Source organism: Phytophthora sojae (genome assembly GCF_000149755.1).
Source record: "Phytophthora sojae unplaced genomic scaffold PHYSOscaffold_9, whole genome shotgun sequence".
Taxonomy (NCBI): domain Eukaryota; phylum Oomycota; class Peronosporomycetes; order Peronosporales; family Peronosporaceae; genus Phytophthora; species Phytophthora sojae.
The window spans coordinates 912,210-930,896 of NW_009258123.1; the positions used below are offsets into that span (position 1 = coordinate 912,210).

The window sequence follows — 18,687 nt, forward strand, 5'->3', positions numbered from 1 at the left end:
GGACCTCTGCGCCGGACCACGTACAGTATTTGATACATGAAATAGGTTTGAGGTACTGTAAGATGCCTCATGTATCGTTGAGTCAAAGACTTCGAAGATGTCCTAGGCCAACAAATCGCGGTGTTGCTCTGAGAAAAAAGAAACGCGGTGTAACAGCTGCGGCGTTCCACGCCATTGACTGCTCTGAGAGCACGAGGAGGAAGCAATCATTGTCGGATCATACGAGTTCGCTACACTTGGGTAGCCAACAGCGACAGACAGCCCCAGCAGTAGATGCAGCTAGGTAGGAGTGCCTCTTCGGCAATTCGCCTGCAGCTAAGACCCGCCTCTCCGCATCCTGACCGGCTAACCGCGGGCCCCCCACGCAGTGTAAGTCTTATAATGGTAAAAATATGTCCTTGTAACGGTTAGTGCGCCCTTCGCTTTGGAAAGAAGAAGCTACGCTCTCGATATTGTAGCATTGTCTCAAATAGTGCAGCAAAGTTCTCAGGGATTCCTCACGTGTGTTTCCAATCGGTGACGATAGAATGGCTTCTTGTGTTATCGTCATATGTATTTCAAACGGTTCTCGCAATTCGAGAACGCCGTGATGCGCTGTTTCTCCCTTCACCAGACAGTGAGGATACGGATGCATGCAGTACTGTAACCTTTATCGATTTATCGATTTACACCTATAATGCGTAGTAAAGCTTGATACATAACATGTTGTGAATCACTTTGTGGCATTTTCCAACTTTTGTGCAATAACTCATGCAAGAAAAGAGGTACACATCCGAAACGCCATCATTCGCAACCGCGCTTTGTTTGCTCTTGGTTTGCAACGGCTCTGAGCCAAGCCTGTCGGTTCAACAAACACTTGATAGCAAGATCCGATATGTGAGGCTTGGACTCTGCTGTACAGGGCATGCAGACTAGGTATCAAACAGTAGCGGAGCCCACTCTTGTGCCGGACGAACCTCGAGAGCATCTCATTCCACAATTTGCTTCACGGCACCCGAGCAAACCACCACAGCCCTGCAAATAACCCCGCCAGGACTTCCGTCCAAAACCTCAAGAACCGACAACCACTATGCGTCTCACTTTCATCTTCGCGGCGGTCATCGCGGCCTCTCTCCATGCCAGCGGCGCTGCCCTCCCTTCGGCCACGGCATCCAATATCGCTGAGGTCGAGAACGAGGCCTCCCCTGCTACCGCTGATTCCGCTCACGCAGATGGCGGGCGAATGCTTCGCCGTGTCGAGAAGAACGACGAGATCGATGAAGAGCGAATTGACTGGTCGAAGGTTTGGGCGAAGCTCACTTCGAAAAAATTCACGAAGGGTCAGAACATGAGCCCAACGGAGCAGCACAAGTGGCTTATTAGGCAAGCAAAGAAGCTGGGCATGAACACGGACGGCATGTAGCGAGGCCTAGTATGCACTTCCATCGCTTGAATACGCGACAGCGATGTAATACACTACGGGGAATATATTGCTATCGTTCAGTCTGAAATCGGCGTACTAGAGCTTCGTGTAGGCTGGGATAGCTTGGTAAGTCGTATTACAACTTCTCAAACAATATCACGCTGGCGGTTGTATAATTGATTAGCAAATTGCAGTGTCAAAGCTCCAAGGAAGCTGTCCTCTACTGGCGCAATAGCGGGGACAAGAAATATACAACAACAAAAGGCGTTCTAGCTAGCCCTTTGTTAAGCGAGCAGGAGCTTATATGTCTCAATCTTGCTTACTGAAGTGCACCATAGGCTAATTCTGAACTTCGCGCATGCCTCAATTTTCGTAAAGTGTAACTGCACATCCACCAGTACTCTGAAATAGTTCAAGGCACACTTAATTGTTGTTGTTGTCAAAACAATAACGTGTAACCTCGACAAGACCACTATAAAAACGTATTTTATGGTACACTGCGTTGTTAGCATGTTGCCACCTGTTCATACTACCAAATGCTACCTTATCGATTGATGCCCGCCATCGCCCGCAGAAGAATAGCAGTCTCGCAGCAACCGCCTTAGTCACTGACAAGGTGCAGCTATGAGATCGGGTTGATGCTCACGGCCAGCATTACAATGCTACCCACCCAGTTCATCAGTTAGCCCTAGACGCTGACCCTCGAAATTGCTGCACGAATCAAAACAACGCAGCGTTGTCACCATAAACCCCACACAATAATCGTTCGAATGAACAGTTCCTCCGAAAAGCACGTACGCGACGTTGAGCCCGTCGTACGTCTCACGATACTCCGGGTCCGACATTCGATAGCGCACGCGACCATGATGAGTGGCTTCGATCGTCCGGGTGGTATTTGCGCGACAACTTGCGGTACCTGCAAATGCAAGTAAATGCAACATCAAAGCATTAAAACTCTTGATAGGGCCCGGATATGGATAATTTCCTGAGTGCGCACCGTTGCGTTCTTGTTTTTGCTCCAGCAGCAGCACTGACAGGCAACGTGCGCACCAGCAGCCTGATGGGCACCAGAATTTCTGGAGGGCTTCTTGACGATTGTGGTCATGATCGTCCGCGGCTACAATCTGCAGACCCAGTTCTACGACAAATATAACAATACTACAAAAATATTAGCTCCACATTTTACCATATATATGGATATATACTTCTGATCTCTCACCAATAGAGAGTAGGGTTTGAATTAGAAGTTGGAGACTTCGCCTGCTGCAGCACAATTCACAGCGCGGGGCCTTGGCGTGCGAAACGATCTGAAGAATCTACAAAACATATTGTGTTTATAGTGTAAGTAAAATTGTAGGGTTCCTAAATAAATGTTCTTAACGATCGGCACCTTGTCTGTGAGATGAAGCTCTAGTGACTTCGTGAGTGAGGGCGAGAAGAGCGGCAGCGGTTTATCAGCAGAACAGCAAGATCCAGCGTCTTCAACTCTTTCTATATGTCCAACACCCATACTCAATCGAATGCAGAGAGCTCGCTACAGCAAATTCAGGAATGAGCGGCGGTTGGGTGGTTCTTGTTAAGATTGAGAGATTCTGACCTGAGAACTTCAACGAAATTCAATACTCCCATTTAAGTATCTGCATTTCTGAGTCCACAGCATTATTTGTTTTGAGGTTAACGTTATAGGGAGGCTTCATCTGATCGGCTTCAAACAATCGGATGTGGGCTGCGCTAGCAGCTTTACTGCTATCCCAGAATAATCCACTGTTCTCTGAAATTTATTTCAGAGTCTACCGGTGATACCACTTTCCGCGCTAATTACATATATCAGAGTTTAGCGACGCCCTCTTTGCTTGAATTGCATATCTGCTGTACGGGTCACCCATTTCTTAAACTTCATATTTTTTAACAAAAAACTTTATTTATGAAGATTTTATACAAAAAACTTTATTTATGAAGATTTTATACAAAAAACTTTATTTATCTCACCCACTCTTGAACGCAATGGACTTCAGACTGAAATGCTGAGGCTTGGCAAGGAAGTGAACGATGACCTGTTCAAAATGGATCAGGTGCACGCTGCGCGGCAGGGGCACCGCTCAGGAGAATGCTCGAGAAGTACGGGCGATACACTATGTGTTGGGTGTGTACAGTTAAAATTTAAGAAAAGATTGTTTAAAGACACAGGATACCGATGAAGGTTGTCCAGAGATTTGGAGCAACTGAACCAGCGTGTTTCGACTCAGTGCCGAAAGCACTTGCGCTCTCCGTCATATTGTGTGTTCTGTTCCAAATTTCCGCGGGCGCCCGAGCCAAATCTCCGGCCAATCTCCGAGGATTGGTTAAAAGCGCCCGTTTAAGTACGAATTGGCCTTGACATGCGGGCACTTGGACCATATGATTTGGGCCAGGAGATTAGGCAAACGACTTGAGTGCAATCGGAGCGGGGTCTCCAAACCGCCGCGATTTGGAAAATTCGGCCGGAATTCACAATACTAGGTTGCGCAAGTTACCATCCACATTTCAACAAAAAATTAACGGTCAATGTAGTGACGAGCACCAAGAGATTTGTCAGAAGATGGCGAGCACCTACGTAAAGTGCAAGTAGCCTAGAGCAAGATGCACCAAGAAAGCGTGAACGTCGCAAACAAAGTAGCAGACACTTGAAGCTAAAAGTGTGGACTTCACAGCCGAAATTTCAGAGCTTCTTCGTGCACAGCACGACTTTGTTTGTTTATAACTTCATACTAGTGGAGCATTCAGTCGCGTTGTTCCGTTGAGTTGCTGAGAGGACCGACTGTCTGCGGTGGAACCTCTGATAGGCTGCACAACTTGCCAGACGTTGGCCGCCAGCTCTTCGCGGGCAAAATCGTTATCGCAGACCGATCCCGGACTACTGGTTCTCGCCGATTTTCATCGTGGGCGCTACGGTCCAACATGTTGTCAGAGTTCTCGAGCGACCGTTACACTCCCGCCCACAATAAGCCTCAACTGGAAAGTTTCTGCATCAAGCAAGGCACGGCTGCATTGGATTTGGTATCACGGGCCGCGATTCACGGTGCTGGGGGTCTACTATTTCGACGTTTCGACGCACTCGCGCTGCGTTTCATCCGGCACGAGAAGTTCAAGGGCCTTTGGAATTTACGTGAATGGCGAGCTGAAGGACTCTGCGAACCTCAGTCATATATTATGTCGTTAGCAAAATGTGTTAAGTAACATCGATGTACCTCACTGAAAACTGAAACTTCAGTCCTACTGCAAGCAGATGGGTACTCGGAGGCTGCGTCGATCTACGAGGCGCTGGTGTTCGCCGCCGACCGAAGAAAAGCGCATGAACCTGGTTGGTACACGAGACGCTGGAGCTGCTTGAAATGATGGAGAGAAATGGCGGGTAATATGTCTGTGGAGTAAAAGAAACGCGTGACGATAGGAGTGGAGGTGGTCTAAAACCCGAGTACTCTATCGGTTTCACCTCCAATAATCTATAGGGGTAGTGGACGACACTGTCACAAGCAAGTCACAAGCATGTACCTTTTCTGAAATTTACTCGTGACAGCAACATCCGCCAACATTATGTTCAGAAGTGACTTGTTTAAAATCAAAAAGTAACTATTTGAAAATGAATACGCTTGCTACGGACGGGCCAGCTATTATAGGCTCCCGACAACTATACATTTAAGTAGTGACAATGTCGAAATCGATGCAGTTAAAACAACTCTTAGAGTACGTTGTAGAAGCATGATATAGCTGGCGGAAGTTACTAGGGCTCCGCGATGACGATTAAAGCTAGGCGCGCATCCAGATTACTTGTGGGCTCACCCACGAACAGAAGACTCACCGGCAAGACACAAGCAGCCAGAAGCAGCCACAAGCAGAATCGAACGTGTATTAAGAGCCTTCTTAGTGAGGCTCTACTCGTGTCAGCCTCACTGCAAACCAAAATAATATAGCGGCTGTCGCAAGCCAGCCGAGCGTGTTCACTTACAGTGCTAGATTGCAGTGACTTGAAACCTGAAGTCCTCATATCTGCTTTTGACAAACTCAGGAGGATCGACGGAAACAGGGAAGTCCGATGTTGTTGCCGAAGTCATCCTGGGAAGCGGCAACTACTTCCATTGGGAGTTCGCTGTGCGGATGACGCTAGCGAGGAAGGGGCTGCTGGCACACGTGCAGATTGTGAAGGACCCGGCTGAGATGACCAAGGTCTGGCTGCTGAACGACATGAAGGCGCTCGGACTCATCGCCCAAGGGGTGGTGGTGGAGCACCATACGAAGATTCGGTCCGCAACCTCGGCCATCCAAGCTTGGAACACTCTGCGGGAGTTCTACAATCGGACGACCATGCACAACCGCGTGACGATGACTCGTCGTCTCCACGAGTTCAAGATGGGGGACGGCGCAACGATGGCGAAGCATCTGGACAGCTTTGATGAGCTGATCGTGGGTTTGCAAACCCTCGGTGAGCCTCTGGATGAAAGCCGACAGCTCGTCATCCTGCTGAGCAGACTGCCGGCGGAGTATGAGTTGATTGCATCGATCGTCGAGAACGCCAACGAGAAGTTGATCAAGGAGTACGAGCGACAGGAGAAGAAGGAGACCTCGGAGCGTGCGCTGAAGGCTACATCGTTCGGATGCAAGGGCTCGGACCGAAGGTTCGGCCGGAAGGACAACAGTGGACGAAGCCTCAGCGGACGAAGCCTCGGTGGACGAACCGTCGGCGGGCCAATCGGCGGCGGACGAAGCCTCGGTGGACGAACCGTCGGCGGGCCAATCGGCGGCGGACGTAGCTTCGGTGGACGAAACGTCGGCGGGCGAAACGTCGGACGGTTTAAGGTCAAGTGTTTCAACTGTGACCAAGTCGGCCACATGTCCGGAGCAAAGTAACGGTGGCACCAACGAAGACTCGGTGTTCGCCGTTGGGGAGGATCGATCAGCTGGGTGGCTGATCGACAGCGGTGCGGCGGCGCACATGACGCCACACCGCGACGACATGTTCGAGTACTCGGCCATGGTGAAGGACATGTACGTGACCATCGCGGATGGGAAGAAGATTCGCGTGGCTGGGACTGGGTCGGTGCGATTGACGGGCATCGACGGAAAGCAGATTCGAATGGTCGAGGTACTTCACATACCTGGCCTCGACCGAAGGTTGCTCTCGGTCGGAAAGTTGGCTGAGCGAGGCATGAGTGTGGAGTTCCAGCGCATGTCGTGTGTGATCTGGGACAAGTCGAGGGCGATCGCTTCGGGGAAGAAGATCGGAAAGGCGTATGTGTTGGACTGCCATCAAGACATATCGTATTACACCGAGTACTCGGGGGGTGACAATGAGTGGGAGCTATGGCACGCTCGCATGGGACACCCAAACGAGGACTCGTTTGCGAAGACTCGGCTGGCAACGACGGGCGTACCGATGACTCAGAAGAAAACGAAGTCTCTGTGTGGAGGGTGTATGAAGGGCAAGTAGACGGTCGCGCACTTCCCATCGCGCTCGCAGACGAAGACATCGCGTCCACTAGAGCTCGTTCACACGGATGTGATGGGTCCGATGAAGACTCGGTCGAAGGGTGGCGCTATGTATGTACTCACCTTCGTGGACGACTACTCGCGTTACGTCGTGGTGTACTTCTTGAATAAGAAGAGCGAGGTTTCGACCAAGTTCAAGTCGTACATGAAACTCTACCAGAACCAGTGGGGAGGGCGCATTAAGTGTCTGCGCTCGGACAATGGCACTGAGTTCGTGAACAAGTTGATGGCCGAGATCTGCCGGCAGAACGGGATCCTGCACCAGAAGACGGTTCCGTACAGCCCGCAGCAGAATGGTGTGGCCGAAAGGATGAACCGAACACTAATGGAGAAGGCTCGGAACATGTTGCACTACAAGGGTGTGACAACGTTGTGGTGGGCAGAAGCAGTCAGCACGGTCGCGTACTTGATCAACCGCTCGACGAACCGGATTGCCCAAACGAAGACTCCATACGAGGTCTCGTTCAAATCGAAGCCTCGGTAGGACCACCTGCGAGTATTCGGATCGGTCGGTTACGCTCACGTTGACAAGGCGAAGCGCACGAAGTTGGACGCGAAGAGCTTCAAGTGTATGTTCCTCGGGTACGCCGAAGATGCGAAGTGTTACCGAGTTTACGACTTGGAGTCGAACAAGGTGCAGGTATCCAGATCGGTGAAGCTCGGCGAACGTGAGGTGAACGGCATCTATGAGACGATGGCTACCAACGATTCAGTCACCATCCAAGTTTCGGAGGACACTGAGGATGATGCGCAACTTGAACAAGCTGAACAACCTACCAATGATGAGCCGATGGAGTCTGCAGAGGACGCAACCGAAGACTCGGAGACGCAGACGAGGGCTCGGAGCGAAGCCTCAGTTGAGGACCTGACAACCTACCGAGGAGTGACAAACCCGACGATGGGAGAGGCAATGGTATTTCACCCAGCTCCAGAACGTGTCCGACGTGCGAGGGAGCCTGCGATTCTGCTTGGAAATGGACCAGCAGAGGGGGAGGAGTCGAAGGTTGACGAAACCGAAGATTCGGACAGCGACGACCACTTCTGGCCACCATCGCCCAAGCGTCCGAGGTTTGACGAGGGCAGCTTACTTGCGGAAGCTGTGCTGGCATACGCGGTAGACGTTGGTGATGCAGACGACGCACCAACTACGTATGATCAGGCTATGCAGAGCGGCGAAGCCTCGGAGTGGGTCAAGGCGATGAACGAGGAACTGAAGGCGCACTCTGACAACGGATCCTGGACGATGGTTCGGCGGACAACGAAAGCTCTGCCAATCGGATGTCGGTGGGTGTTCGCGAAGAAGCGCAACGAGCACGGCCGAGTCATCAGGTACAAAGCTCGGTTGGTGGCAAAAGAGTTCAAACAGAGGTTTGGCGTACGCTCGGTTGTGGTAGCCGAGGCTTACGTGACCGAACAGTTGGATGCGGACACGGCATTTCTGAACAGTGATCTCACTGAGCTTGTCTACATGGAGGTGCCGTATGGCATTACGAACGCGAGGAACATGATGTGCAGACTCGAGAAGGCGATCTACGGTCTGATGCAGGCGGCGAATGCTTGGCACAAGACTATCCACCGAGTCTTCATGAACATCGGATTTCGAAGTTGCGGTGCGGACCAGTGCGTCTACGTGAAGGGCAAGGACGGCAGGTATGTGTACGTATGCCTCTACGTGGACGACATGATCATCGCGGCCAAAACGAAAAAGGAAATTGAGGAAGTCAAGGTGGCACTTAAGAGCTCGTTCAAGATGAAGGATCTGGGCGAAGCTTCGTTTATCCTCGGGATGGAGATCCACCACGACTACTCGACCAAGATGCTGATGATCAGGCAGACGCGTTACATTGACGACGTGGTGAAGAGGTTCAACCAGCAGGACGCCAAGGTGGCGGAAACCCATGTGAGTCGGGCATGAAGCTGACGAAGGCTCAGCAACCGAAGACTCCAACCGAACTTTCGGCAATGCAGCCGAGACCTTACCGAGCACTCGTCGGATGCTTGTTGTACATCACCACGTGCACTCGTCCGGATGTAGCTTACATAGTCACGCAGCTGTCACGTTTTCTGGAGAATCCCGGGCAGCAACATTGGAAGGCCGCGATCCGAGTACTGAGGTATCTGAAGGGTACCCGAGACCGAGGTATCGTTTACAATGGCAACGAAGGCGAGGTTTCGGTTGAGGCGTACACAGACCCTCGACGACCGTCGCTCGGTGTCGGGAACGATGGTGATGATCAGTGGAGCGCCGGTGATCTTCAAGTCGAAGTATCAGCGCACGGTGGCGCTAAGCTCGGCGGAGGCCGAGTACATGGCACTCAGCCTATGTTCCCAGGAGGTGCTGTGGGTCCGCGCCATGTTGAAGGACTTGGGTCATGAGCAAGTGGGAGCTACTCAAGTGTGGGAGGACAACCAAGGTGCGATCTCGCTGGCGAGCAACGCAGGCTACAATGCTCGGACGAAGCATGTCGACATCACGCATTACTTCATCAGAGAGAACGTGGCGCGAGGTATCATCAAGGTGGATTACGTCTCAACTAAGGATCAGCTTGCGGACATGCTGACGAAGGCGGTGGGGACCAAGCGCCTGCAGTATCTACTCGAAGCGAGCGGAGTTATCGGACAAAGTTCTCAGGCAGAGGCTTCGGACCGAGACTTCGGCCAGACCGCTCAGCACTAGCGGCGAGTGGGAGTGCTGGCATTGAGCGCCGCCAGTGCACGCGAGAGTGACGAAGGTACGACCGAGGACTCATGCAGAGATGACTACAAGGAGAACGAAGTGACGGCAGGCATGGCACGTGCCTGGCCACGATGTGATTGGACCAACCGAGGACTAACCGAAGTCTCGGTTGGGTATACCATACTGGAATCAAGTCAAGTCTGGTGTGCGCTAATCAATGTGATGAGAGGCAACAAGGAGAGCAAGGAGGACAACAGGGAGAGGAGGACAATAAAGTAGATTTAGGCTTAACAGTAAATCTCACTTCGGCATTTGCCCTCTTCACCACAAGCAACAGCAAAACCAACAATTGCAATACAGTAAATAATTGGGTTTTCCAATAAAAATCTTTGTTATTGAGTGCCCTCGTTTCCAATACAGTATCATATTGACCCAATTATTGATAATAAATATGAAAAAAGACCGCTTTCATAGAAGTTTTGACTGATGATTCTAGCTGCTAAGGGCATGGATTTGCTCAACGCCACATCCAAGCAAGTATTTCATACCCTAATTACTATTATATAGCTATGCATGAGCATATGTTTTACCATTGCTGAAGCTCGCCGGTAGAAAACAGCTTTGAGCGACCGATAAGACACCGACCGCTATCATAATACTGTGAGCATACAACATGTACAACGCGTAGATTAAGCCTCAGGTAGTCTTCATAGTGAAAGCTTCACTACTAAAATTTGAATATCAATGCGTTCAACGGATAGACAATGTCAATGGGCGTATAGAAACTTAAAACAAGTTATGTTGAATACCCGGTTCAGTTAGTTCGCAACATTCACCCTGCACTCACGTCGTCATTAATATCCTTGCTCGTGGAATGCTTGTGAACTTCACACGCACCGTATGTTATAAAGGACTACAGGTATATTTGAACAACATACATATGTGCCACAAGCATGCCACAAGCACACAGTAAATGTTCGTGGCAGCAATGGCGCCGCTACATCCGTAATGTTTCGGATAGTCGCTTTTTGCGATTCGACTACCGTATTTGAGATCTCATTCTTCAATGAAATTCATTGAAGTAAAATAACTTCATACACCATATTCTTGAAGTTGTGTTGTTGTATTTTGTCTTTGCACCATTTCACCCTTTTTGTGCATATTTTTGGATCTTTCGTGCCAAAAATGTGCGGTTTATGAGCCGCGTAGCGCGCGAGCGTAAACCCTGGCAAAACCTAACGTAGAACACTACCTGCGGTTTTGGATCCGTGTACGTAGCACGTGGGCTTAAACCCAGGCAAACGCTGGAGTAGAATACTACCACCGACACATAATTAATTTTGAAAGCTTTATCTGCATTTTGCAGTACAGAATTCTGCCCGAATAAGGAACGGGTGTATAACTAATAGCCTCACATATTTAATATTATTTTCCAGTCGATGTGGCGATAGGGGGATGTGCAAGGTACTGCAAGGTACTGAGGTGAAAAATCCAGTGCCAATCATCCACCCTCGTTTGAAAAATGGCGCGCATTTAGCGATCTTACTAGACTTCAAACTACATGTATCGTAGTGGTAGACTCGCACTTTTTCTTTTGCACCTCGCCCCACAAGCCGACCTCCTTCCCCACTCCACCCATGAAGTCCACACCGTCCAAGCGTCTCCGCCTCACTTGGTCTGAGAAAGTGGGCATCCTCGACAAGGTGAAGGGCTAGATAATCCCTACGAGGTCGGTCTGTTGACAGCGCTGTTGTGGTGCGAGGATGCCTGGTCAAAGGTTAGTGCTTCGACCATACGCCACTGTTGGAATCATTCCGGACTCGTAGGTAAAGCTGCTCTTCAGTTCATTTTGAAATTACTAAATCAGTACATTGGAAAAGTATACTCAACTTAACATCAATTTATATATTCTGCGTCTTTATATATATCAGGCGTCCCTTACTCGGGCAGATTACTGTAGTTACTTTTTGCGATTCGGTTAGTTACAAGAAGCTAGTCGAGAATGAACCCTGTCGATAATTAATTTTATGCTTCGTTTGCATTTTGGACTAGTTACTTTTTGCTTCTCGAGTAGTCACTAGTAACTAGTCGAGAATGAAAAAGTAACTACTCGAAGCATTATTGTCGAAAGTGACTAGTTTAAAATTAAAAAGTGACTAGTTTAAAATGTGCACCCCCGTAGCAAAACGTGAGCTCGGGCCGCTTGCCAGGCAGAACATTGCTGAGTCCTGGGTTTGCAGCCGCGTGCTTCGCACACGGACAGTCAAACCGCAGGCTGGCTCTCTGCGCTCGCTCGTGACATCTGTCCCCGTGCTGCCTATACAGTTTTCCTTATTAAACTCCAAACCCAGTCGATTTCAATAAAATCGGATTGAAACCCGGTCGATTTTGTGAAATATTGAGCAACGACACGTGGGGTTTGTCGTGTTGGCTGCTCTACTTGTCCCCGATTGAAGTAGGCGTGCATTGCGTTGTAGCTTACTTGAGTTTTGTATTGCATACTGTAGCCCATATCTAACGGACTCTGTGCTTGGGCGCAGAGATCCCGCAATCCCAAATTTCGCTGAGTGGGCGAGAGCTGCGTTCGTGGCCATCTCTCTGCGCTCTACGCAACAGGTACTGAGCCCAACCGTCTGGAGCTCTGTGAGCTTACCCTCTAGAGCTTCGCGGTGGCCACGAGGATGACGACTCCTCCGGCGAGTGGTGCAGCGACGTCAGTTGCGGGCACCCCGTCGACGAGTGCGCATGGTTCAACGCCGAGCGTGGCGGTAACCTCGACGACGGTGACCACGATGGTGTCTACGGCGATGGTGGCAACTACAGGAGCTGGTTCTAGTGGTACTGTGGCTACTGCTGAATCCGTGACGACGACAACGGCGGCAATGCCGCACCTCCAAGGTGGATTCTCGTTCCCTGGAGTGGCTACGAGTGGGTTGGTCCCTTCTTCGGTTGTATCGGTGGCTGGTGTTGCCTCTTCTGTGCCCGTTAGCTATGGAAACGCCTATCCTGTGATGACTAGCATGCAGTACGGCTATGGCTACGGATTTTCGGCCCCGCCAAGTGGAGTATTGCCGATCCCTGGAGCTCGCAGCTCGGGAAGTGTTATCGCTGGAATTAAGGACATCTCAAATAAACCCCCAGTCATGAAGAGCAGCTTTGATTTGTATGCTGTTCAGTTGAAGACCTCTTTGAGTCGGCTGGGGCTTTGGGGCGTGATTGACGGCACGGATTCGCGTCCGCTCTTTGATGTCGGAGGGCAAGCTGCATTTGATGCTCGTGACAATGCGGCGCGTGACGCGATATTGCGTGGCGTTCCTGAAGCTGACGCGGAGATGATCTGCCATGAGGCATCTGCAAAAGATATGTGGACTCGCTTCGAGAACAAGCAGACAAAGCGTGAGTACGCCAACTATATCTTCGCACGCGAACAACTGTATTCCAACAAGTACACTAGTGATGTGAAGCTGAGTGACTGGTTGAGGGACATGGAGTTGCAGAAGCGTGAACTCCAGCACTATGGAAAGATGATTAGTGATGAGGAGTTTGCGGAGATTCTCTTGAGCAACGTGTCGCGCACGCACCGTGAGGTAGTGCGGCAGTTCTCACGGCACTATGTTGTGCTGACTGTGCCTGGAACTCACCAGCTGGCCCCGACAGCAGCTCAAGTGATGAATGCACTTCGTGCCGAAGAAGATCTGGATGAGAAGATCGCTGAGGAAGTTCCTCGCTCTTCCATCAGTTCTGCCCAAAAGAAGTCGAACGGCGGCAACAACGGCAAATCTGCCGAGAGTTCGGGCAAGAACAACGCCGGAAAAGGAAAAAGGCAGCGCGGGCGTGGTAGATACAAATCGAAAGGCCAGAATCAAGAAGGCAAGTCAAATGCTGGTAGTGGCAGCAAGTCTTCGCAAGGTTGCTGGAATTGTGGCGACTTGAACCACATTCGCGCAAACTGTCCGACTGCAAAGCCGAAGGAAGGCTCGCAGGAACAGAAGCAGCCTGTAATTAGCGAGTACAAGCGATGGCAAAACAAGAAAGGTGGAGATGCAAAGAGGAGCATCGATGCGCTGACGGTGCGCAAGGTCGGCGCGACTGCGATTGGTGCTCGTCCCCGTAAGACTGGCATTACGGAGTGGGTGCTCGATACAGCTACTGATGTGCATGTATGCACGGATGTGAACTTGCTGGTGGACCCGCAGCCTGATAGGCAGCATCTCTTCCTGGATTTTGATGGTCAACCAAAAGGAGAACGATTAGTTGGTGATGTGCGCATTCTGATGGATAATGAGATGACAAACCAAGATGAAGTGTTGATTTTGATTGGTGCTGTTCACACACCGACTGGACCAGACAACTTCTTGAGCTCTCACCTTCTGGAAGAAGATGGCTGGGAAATGAGCTTCAAGCGTGAGACTGGAGACTCTTTCTGCTGTATAAAGAAGGGTGATCTGGAGCTGCGATTGAAGAAGACGCGCGGGCGCTACCGCTTGCAAGCGAGGCCTGCCGATGCACGAGACGTGCATGCTGTTTCGCAGGCTGCTAACAGTAACGAGGATGCACTTCAGCGGTGGCACATGCGTTTCGCGCATCTCAACTATCCTACATTGTGTCGAATGATTTCGCAGGAGTCTGCATTTGGTTTTGATTACTTGTGTGGTGCTGGTGCTGGGGACCCTGCTGAAAGATGCTGGTCGTGTGTTGCTGCGAAGCAAAAGAGAATGTCTTATAAGAAGACGCTTACGCGGCGAGCGACAGACCCCTACCAAAAGCTGATGTCGGACATGTGTTATGTGGGTGTGGACACCTACGACGTCTATCAGCATTTCCAGCTCATCGTAGATGAAGCGACACGATGGGTGGGGGTTCCTGATGGAGGCTAAGGAAGAAGCTACAGGTGTAGCGATCTCCCATGTGATGTGGTTATTGGCTCAGGGGCATCGCATAGAAGTGTTCTCTTCTGATCAAGGCAGAGAACTGGTGAACAAAAGGATGAAAGCATTTCTCAGGGCGAAAGGAGTAGAGTTTCTGTGGACAAATGCATACAGTCCGGAGGAGAACGGCCTTGTGGAAAAGATGAATGGTGTGTTGTTGGTGCGTGTCCGTAGTCTGTTGACAGGCCACTCGATGCGCTAACATTCACCACTTCCACAGCAAACGTGAAAGCTTCACCCCACAAGCTCTCCGGCATGTGAGCGGTCTTGGTGGAGACACCCCGTTCACGCGACGTTTTGGTGAGGGACCTGACGTTGGGATAATGCGTGTGTGGGGCTGTGTGGTACACGAGTTCACTCCTAAGGTGCTACGAGCTAATAAACTTGAAAACCCTGGCAAGTTGGGCCTCTTTCTAGGATTTGCGAAGAACTCTGAGGGGTATCGCATTCTGAATTTACGGACGGGTGATATTCGTGAGCGACGGTCTGTCGAGTTTGATGAAGGCTGGACTGTGGAGTGTTCCTACGTGGAGCATCTACTGGCAAATCGATATCGGCGTGGCCGCTTCAATCTCCCAGCTTGGTACGGCTCCCGGTCATGGCGGCAGTCACTCATGACGAGCTGACAGCGCCTCCGCCGAAGCGTCAACGTCTCGCAAGTGCACATGGTAGTGGACGACCTAGTGGTGTGGGGGAGCAGTCTCCGGTTAGTGCGGGGGGATCTGTGGCTGAACCGTCGAACTTGACTCCAGCGCGAGTGCCCTTGGCGGACGCTCAGCTGTCACCGTTTGGTGAACCACAGCAAGAGGTCGAGTGCTTGGAGCACGACCAACTACACGAAGAGGAAGGTGATCCTGAGGAAGCTGCGAGTGTGTCTAACCGCCGCTCAACGCCTAGGCGGGAGCTCCCGGATCCTGTTCAAGAGCATGTTGTGAATGACGAAGATGCACACATCGATTTCGTGACTGCTTTTCTCAATGGCCCGATCGACTGCGAGATCTACATGAAGCAGCCCGAGTTCTTCGACGACGGAACTGGGCGCGTGTGCAGATTGCTGCAGAGCCTCTACGGTTTGAAGCAAGCTCCGCGCATCTGGTACAAGACGCTGGATAAGTATCTACGGCAGTGTGGCTTTCAGCGCTCGAAGATGGACGGTGGTATCTACTTTCGGTGGGTGGATGGAAGTCCGATCTTTTTGGCTCTTTACGTGGATGACATCGTGATCGCGGCAACGATCGAGAACATCAAGCTTGTGATGAACGAGCTTAGCAGAAAGTTTAAGATTAAAGATCTCGGAGATGTGCATCACCTGTTGTCGATGGAGATCCGATATGTCCCTGGTAAGATGTTGTCTATCTCGCAGCGTGGGTATGTGGCGCAGCTGCTGGGGCGCTTTAAGATGTCGAAGTGCAAGGCGGTGGCGACGCCGCAGGTCAAGGGCAACTTCCCGCTCCCGGGCGACCCGGACAAGGAGTTGGTGTGCGTGAACATTGACCCGGACGTGGACTACCAAAGCATCGTTGGATCGCTTCAGTATCTGGTCAGCTGCTCTCGGCCAGATATTGCCAACGCAGTGCGAACGTTGGGCAAGTTCTTGATGTGCTACACGAAAGAGCACTTCGTTCTGGCGAAACGTGTTCTCCGATACCTGCAGGGTACGCGGGAGCACGGACTGGTGTGGTACAAGCCGGTGTCTCCGGAGATGCAGTTAGTGGCCTATGCAGATGCTGATCTCGGCAACGAGAAAAATGATCGTCGTTCTATCACTGGTTACGTGCTACAGCTCAACGGCTGCACGTTTGCCTACAAGAGTAGGAAGCAGCCGATCGTGACCGACGATACATGCAGTGCGGAGTTTGTTGCAGCCGGTGAGTGCTCCAATCTCATCATGTGGACGCACAACTTGTGCGTTGAGTTGAAGATTCAACGGACAAAGAAGACGATCCTCTACGAAGACAACCAGGCAGCGATCCAAGTGATCAAGGAGGTCAGCAGTGGCTACAAGGTCAGATATGTGGACCTGAAGTTCCACAAGATCAAGGACTTCGTGGAGCGCGGCGTGTTCGCGGTCGAGTACATTCCGAGTGAAGACAATCTTGCGGACATCTTCACAAAGCCGCTCGGCCCGCAGCAGTTTGTGAAGCTGCACGAGCGCCTCAACGTGCTGCCCGTGCCGGACAGCGAGTAGTTGCGCACGGTAAGCACGTGCTGGAAGTGAGTGCAGCAACACGAAGTGGGAGTGTGAAGTATTGAGCAACGACACGTGCTCTACTTGCTTTGCGTTGTAGCTTATTTGAGTTTTGTATTGCATACTGTAGCCCATATCTAACGGACTCTGTGCTTGGGCGCAGAGATCCCGCAATCCCAAATTTCGCTGAGTGGGCGAGAGCTGCGTTCGTGGTCATCTCTCTGCGCTCTACGCCACAGATTTCAATAATATTCCCACGGGTACGAGTCGCGTTACAGCACCTTTAATGCGACAGCACAACATCTGCTTTAAGCCCTACGGCGCCCTAAAGCCAAAAAGAGGGGGTGAATCTGCGGTGCTGCAGTGTACTCACTGCAGCACCGCAGATTCACCCCCTCTTTTTGTGTTGGCAAAAAAAAAATGATTTAAATATTTTTATCGCTTATAAAAATCCATAAAAATATTTTTCGATTGTTATTCATATAAGTGCGATTTCTGTTATCCTTCTTTTTGTATAGACGAAACCGCTTTCATTACAAGACTGGGTTCTCTATTCGGGCACCTTTACTGCAAGCGTGAGCACTGACACGATGGCATGGCCGCTGGCAATCTCTACAGCAGAGCTACTGTCCTACAGACGAATCCAGACGAAGACGCTGTCGATAGCGTCGAACCGCCCACCAACACGATGCCACTTGACTCATCCCGCTGGCAATGTCGCGTCGCCACCATCAACGACAGACAACCCCACGGACAAGCTGATGCTGCCAGCCAAAGCAGCACCGCCAGATCCAGACGCCGAGTCTGACGAAGTCCACACGCCGCCCGTCGCCGCGCCGGTCGTACTGTCCAGTCGCACCAGCACAATCAGCCAAAGCCACGTCGTGCGAGCTGCGAGCGCACCGATCCGTGAGCACTTGACGCCTCGCTGCCAACTACGCCGACCAACCCGCTCGACTGTGTTGATGAGCGCCAGACCCGATCAAGACAGCACCAGCCGGACCGGTTTCGCCATCAGCGACTCTGTGCCACTGCTCACGGATCTCGCGCCGCCGTCAGACACGAGAACTTGCGCCCCAGACTCGCCTCCGCCACGGACGAACAACGCAAACGGCGCGCCTCGAAGCAAGAGACTCGAGGTACATTGGCACTGTGATGCCGCTGACCGCTTGCCCCTCAACTACTGCTTGTTGTCTACGCTAAGCCGCCCGCGCTCGCTGTGCTACATGTCGCCTGTGCTCTGATTGTCTGCAGCGAGGATACAGGCTACTATTAGCGCAACTACGGTTCCTCTGCAGCTCCCGGTTTATTCGATTAAGCGGGATTTGCTCGATAAAAATGTAAAAATCGGATAAAAATAAAATATTTTATTTTATTTTATTTTATTCGGATAAAAATCCTTCGATATTGTTTTTGCCAACACTGGTGTACTGGAGCAGACATCCGCAAATAAGAAAACTAACACCGAGTAGCGGCAACGGGTCCATCCGCTGGAATGCCTGGCGGTGGGCTTGCCTCCGCAAATACTGCGCAGACCTGCATTACGGGCACTCCGCTCAGGTTTGCTTGCCGTGGCAACGTGTCCTCACAGTACACGACCAGATGAGCCCATGACACCCGCCCCGCTGCTATCCGTAAATACAAATCCCTTATTATTCCGATCTGCGTAAAGATTTGCTTCTGTACACAGACTTTGCACAGATTGCTAGGGCGCCCTTAACTTTACGGCGCCATTAAAGTGTAGGAGGGATGACCTCCAGGCCTGATGGCTTTGGAAATGGGCACCCCGAAGGAGTCCCTGAGGAGGCGGAGGTCCTGAAAACCAGCTGCTTTACTAATGGCGCCCAAGGCGCCATTAACGGTGCTGTTGTGCTGTCGCATTAAAGGTGCTCTAACCACCTCGCCTGGCTTGTGAAGTTCACAGTGAACGGGCGGGTATGGGTACCCGATCAACACCGTTTGCGAGCCC

General features: G+C 51.2%; 4 protein-coding genes across 4 annotated transcripts; all 4 read left to right on the forward strand.

Annotated features, from left to right (window-relative positions):
- Positions 1–1,069: 1,069 nt before the first annotated feature.
- Positions 1,070–1,402, forward strand: Avh1b-7c (avirulence protein 1b; the record flags this gene model as incomplete). Its single annotated transcript, XM_009536245.1, has 1 exon — positions 1,070–1,402. One exon carries the CDS (start codon positions 1,070–1,072, stop codon positions 1,400–1,402), a length of 333 nt encoding a protein of 110 aa, XP_009534540.1.
- A 9,896-nt stretch (positions 1,403–11,298) lies between these two features.
- Positions 11,299–11,448, forward strand: PHYSODRAFT_433281 (hypothetical protein; the record flags this gene model as incomplete). Its single annotated transcript, XM_009536246.1, has 1 exon — positions 11,299–11,448. A coding segment is annotated over one exon (150 nt), but the record flags the coding sequence as incomplete, so codon positions are not given.
- Positions 11,449–12,745: 1,297 nt separating this feature from the next.
- Positions 12,746–13,534, forward strand: PHYSODRAFT_522002 (hypothetical protein; the record flags this gene model as incomplete). Its single annotated transcript, XM_009536247.1, has 1 exon — positions 12,746–13,534. A coding segment is annotated over one exon (789 nt), but the record flags the coding sequence as incomplete, so codon positions are not given.
- Positions 13,535–17,308: 3,774 nt separating this feature from the next.
- On the forward strand, positions 17,309–17,962 carry PHYSODRAFT_338445 (hypothetical protein; the record flags this gene model as incomplete). The annotated part of the gene is made up of 1 exon (XM_009536248.1): positions 17,309–17,962. The coding sequence occupies one exon, from the start codon at positions 17,309–17,311 to the stop codon at positions 17,960–17,962; it is 654 nt and encodes a 217-aa protein (XP_009534543.1).
- Positions 17,963–18,687: the final 725 nt, after the last annotated feature.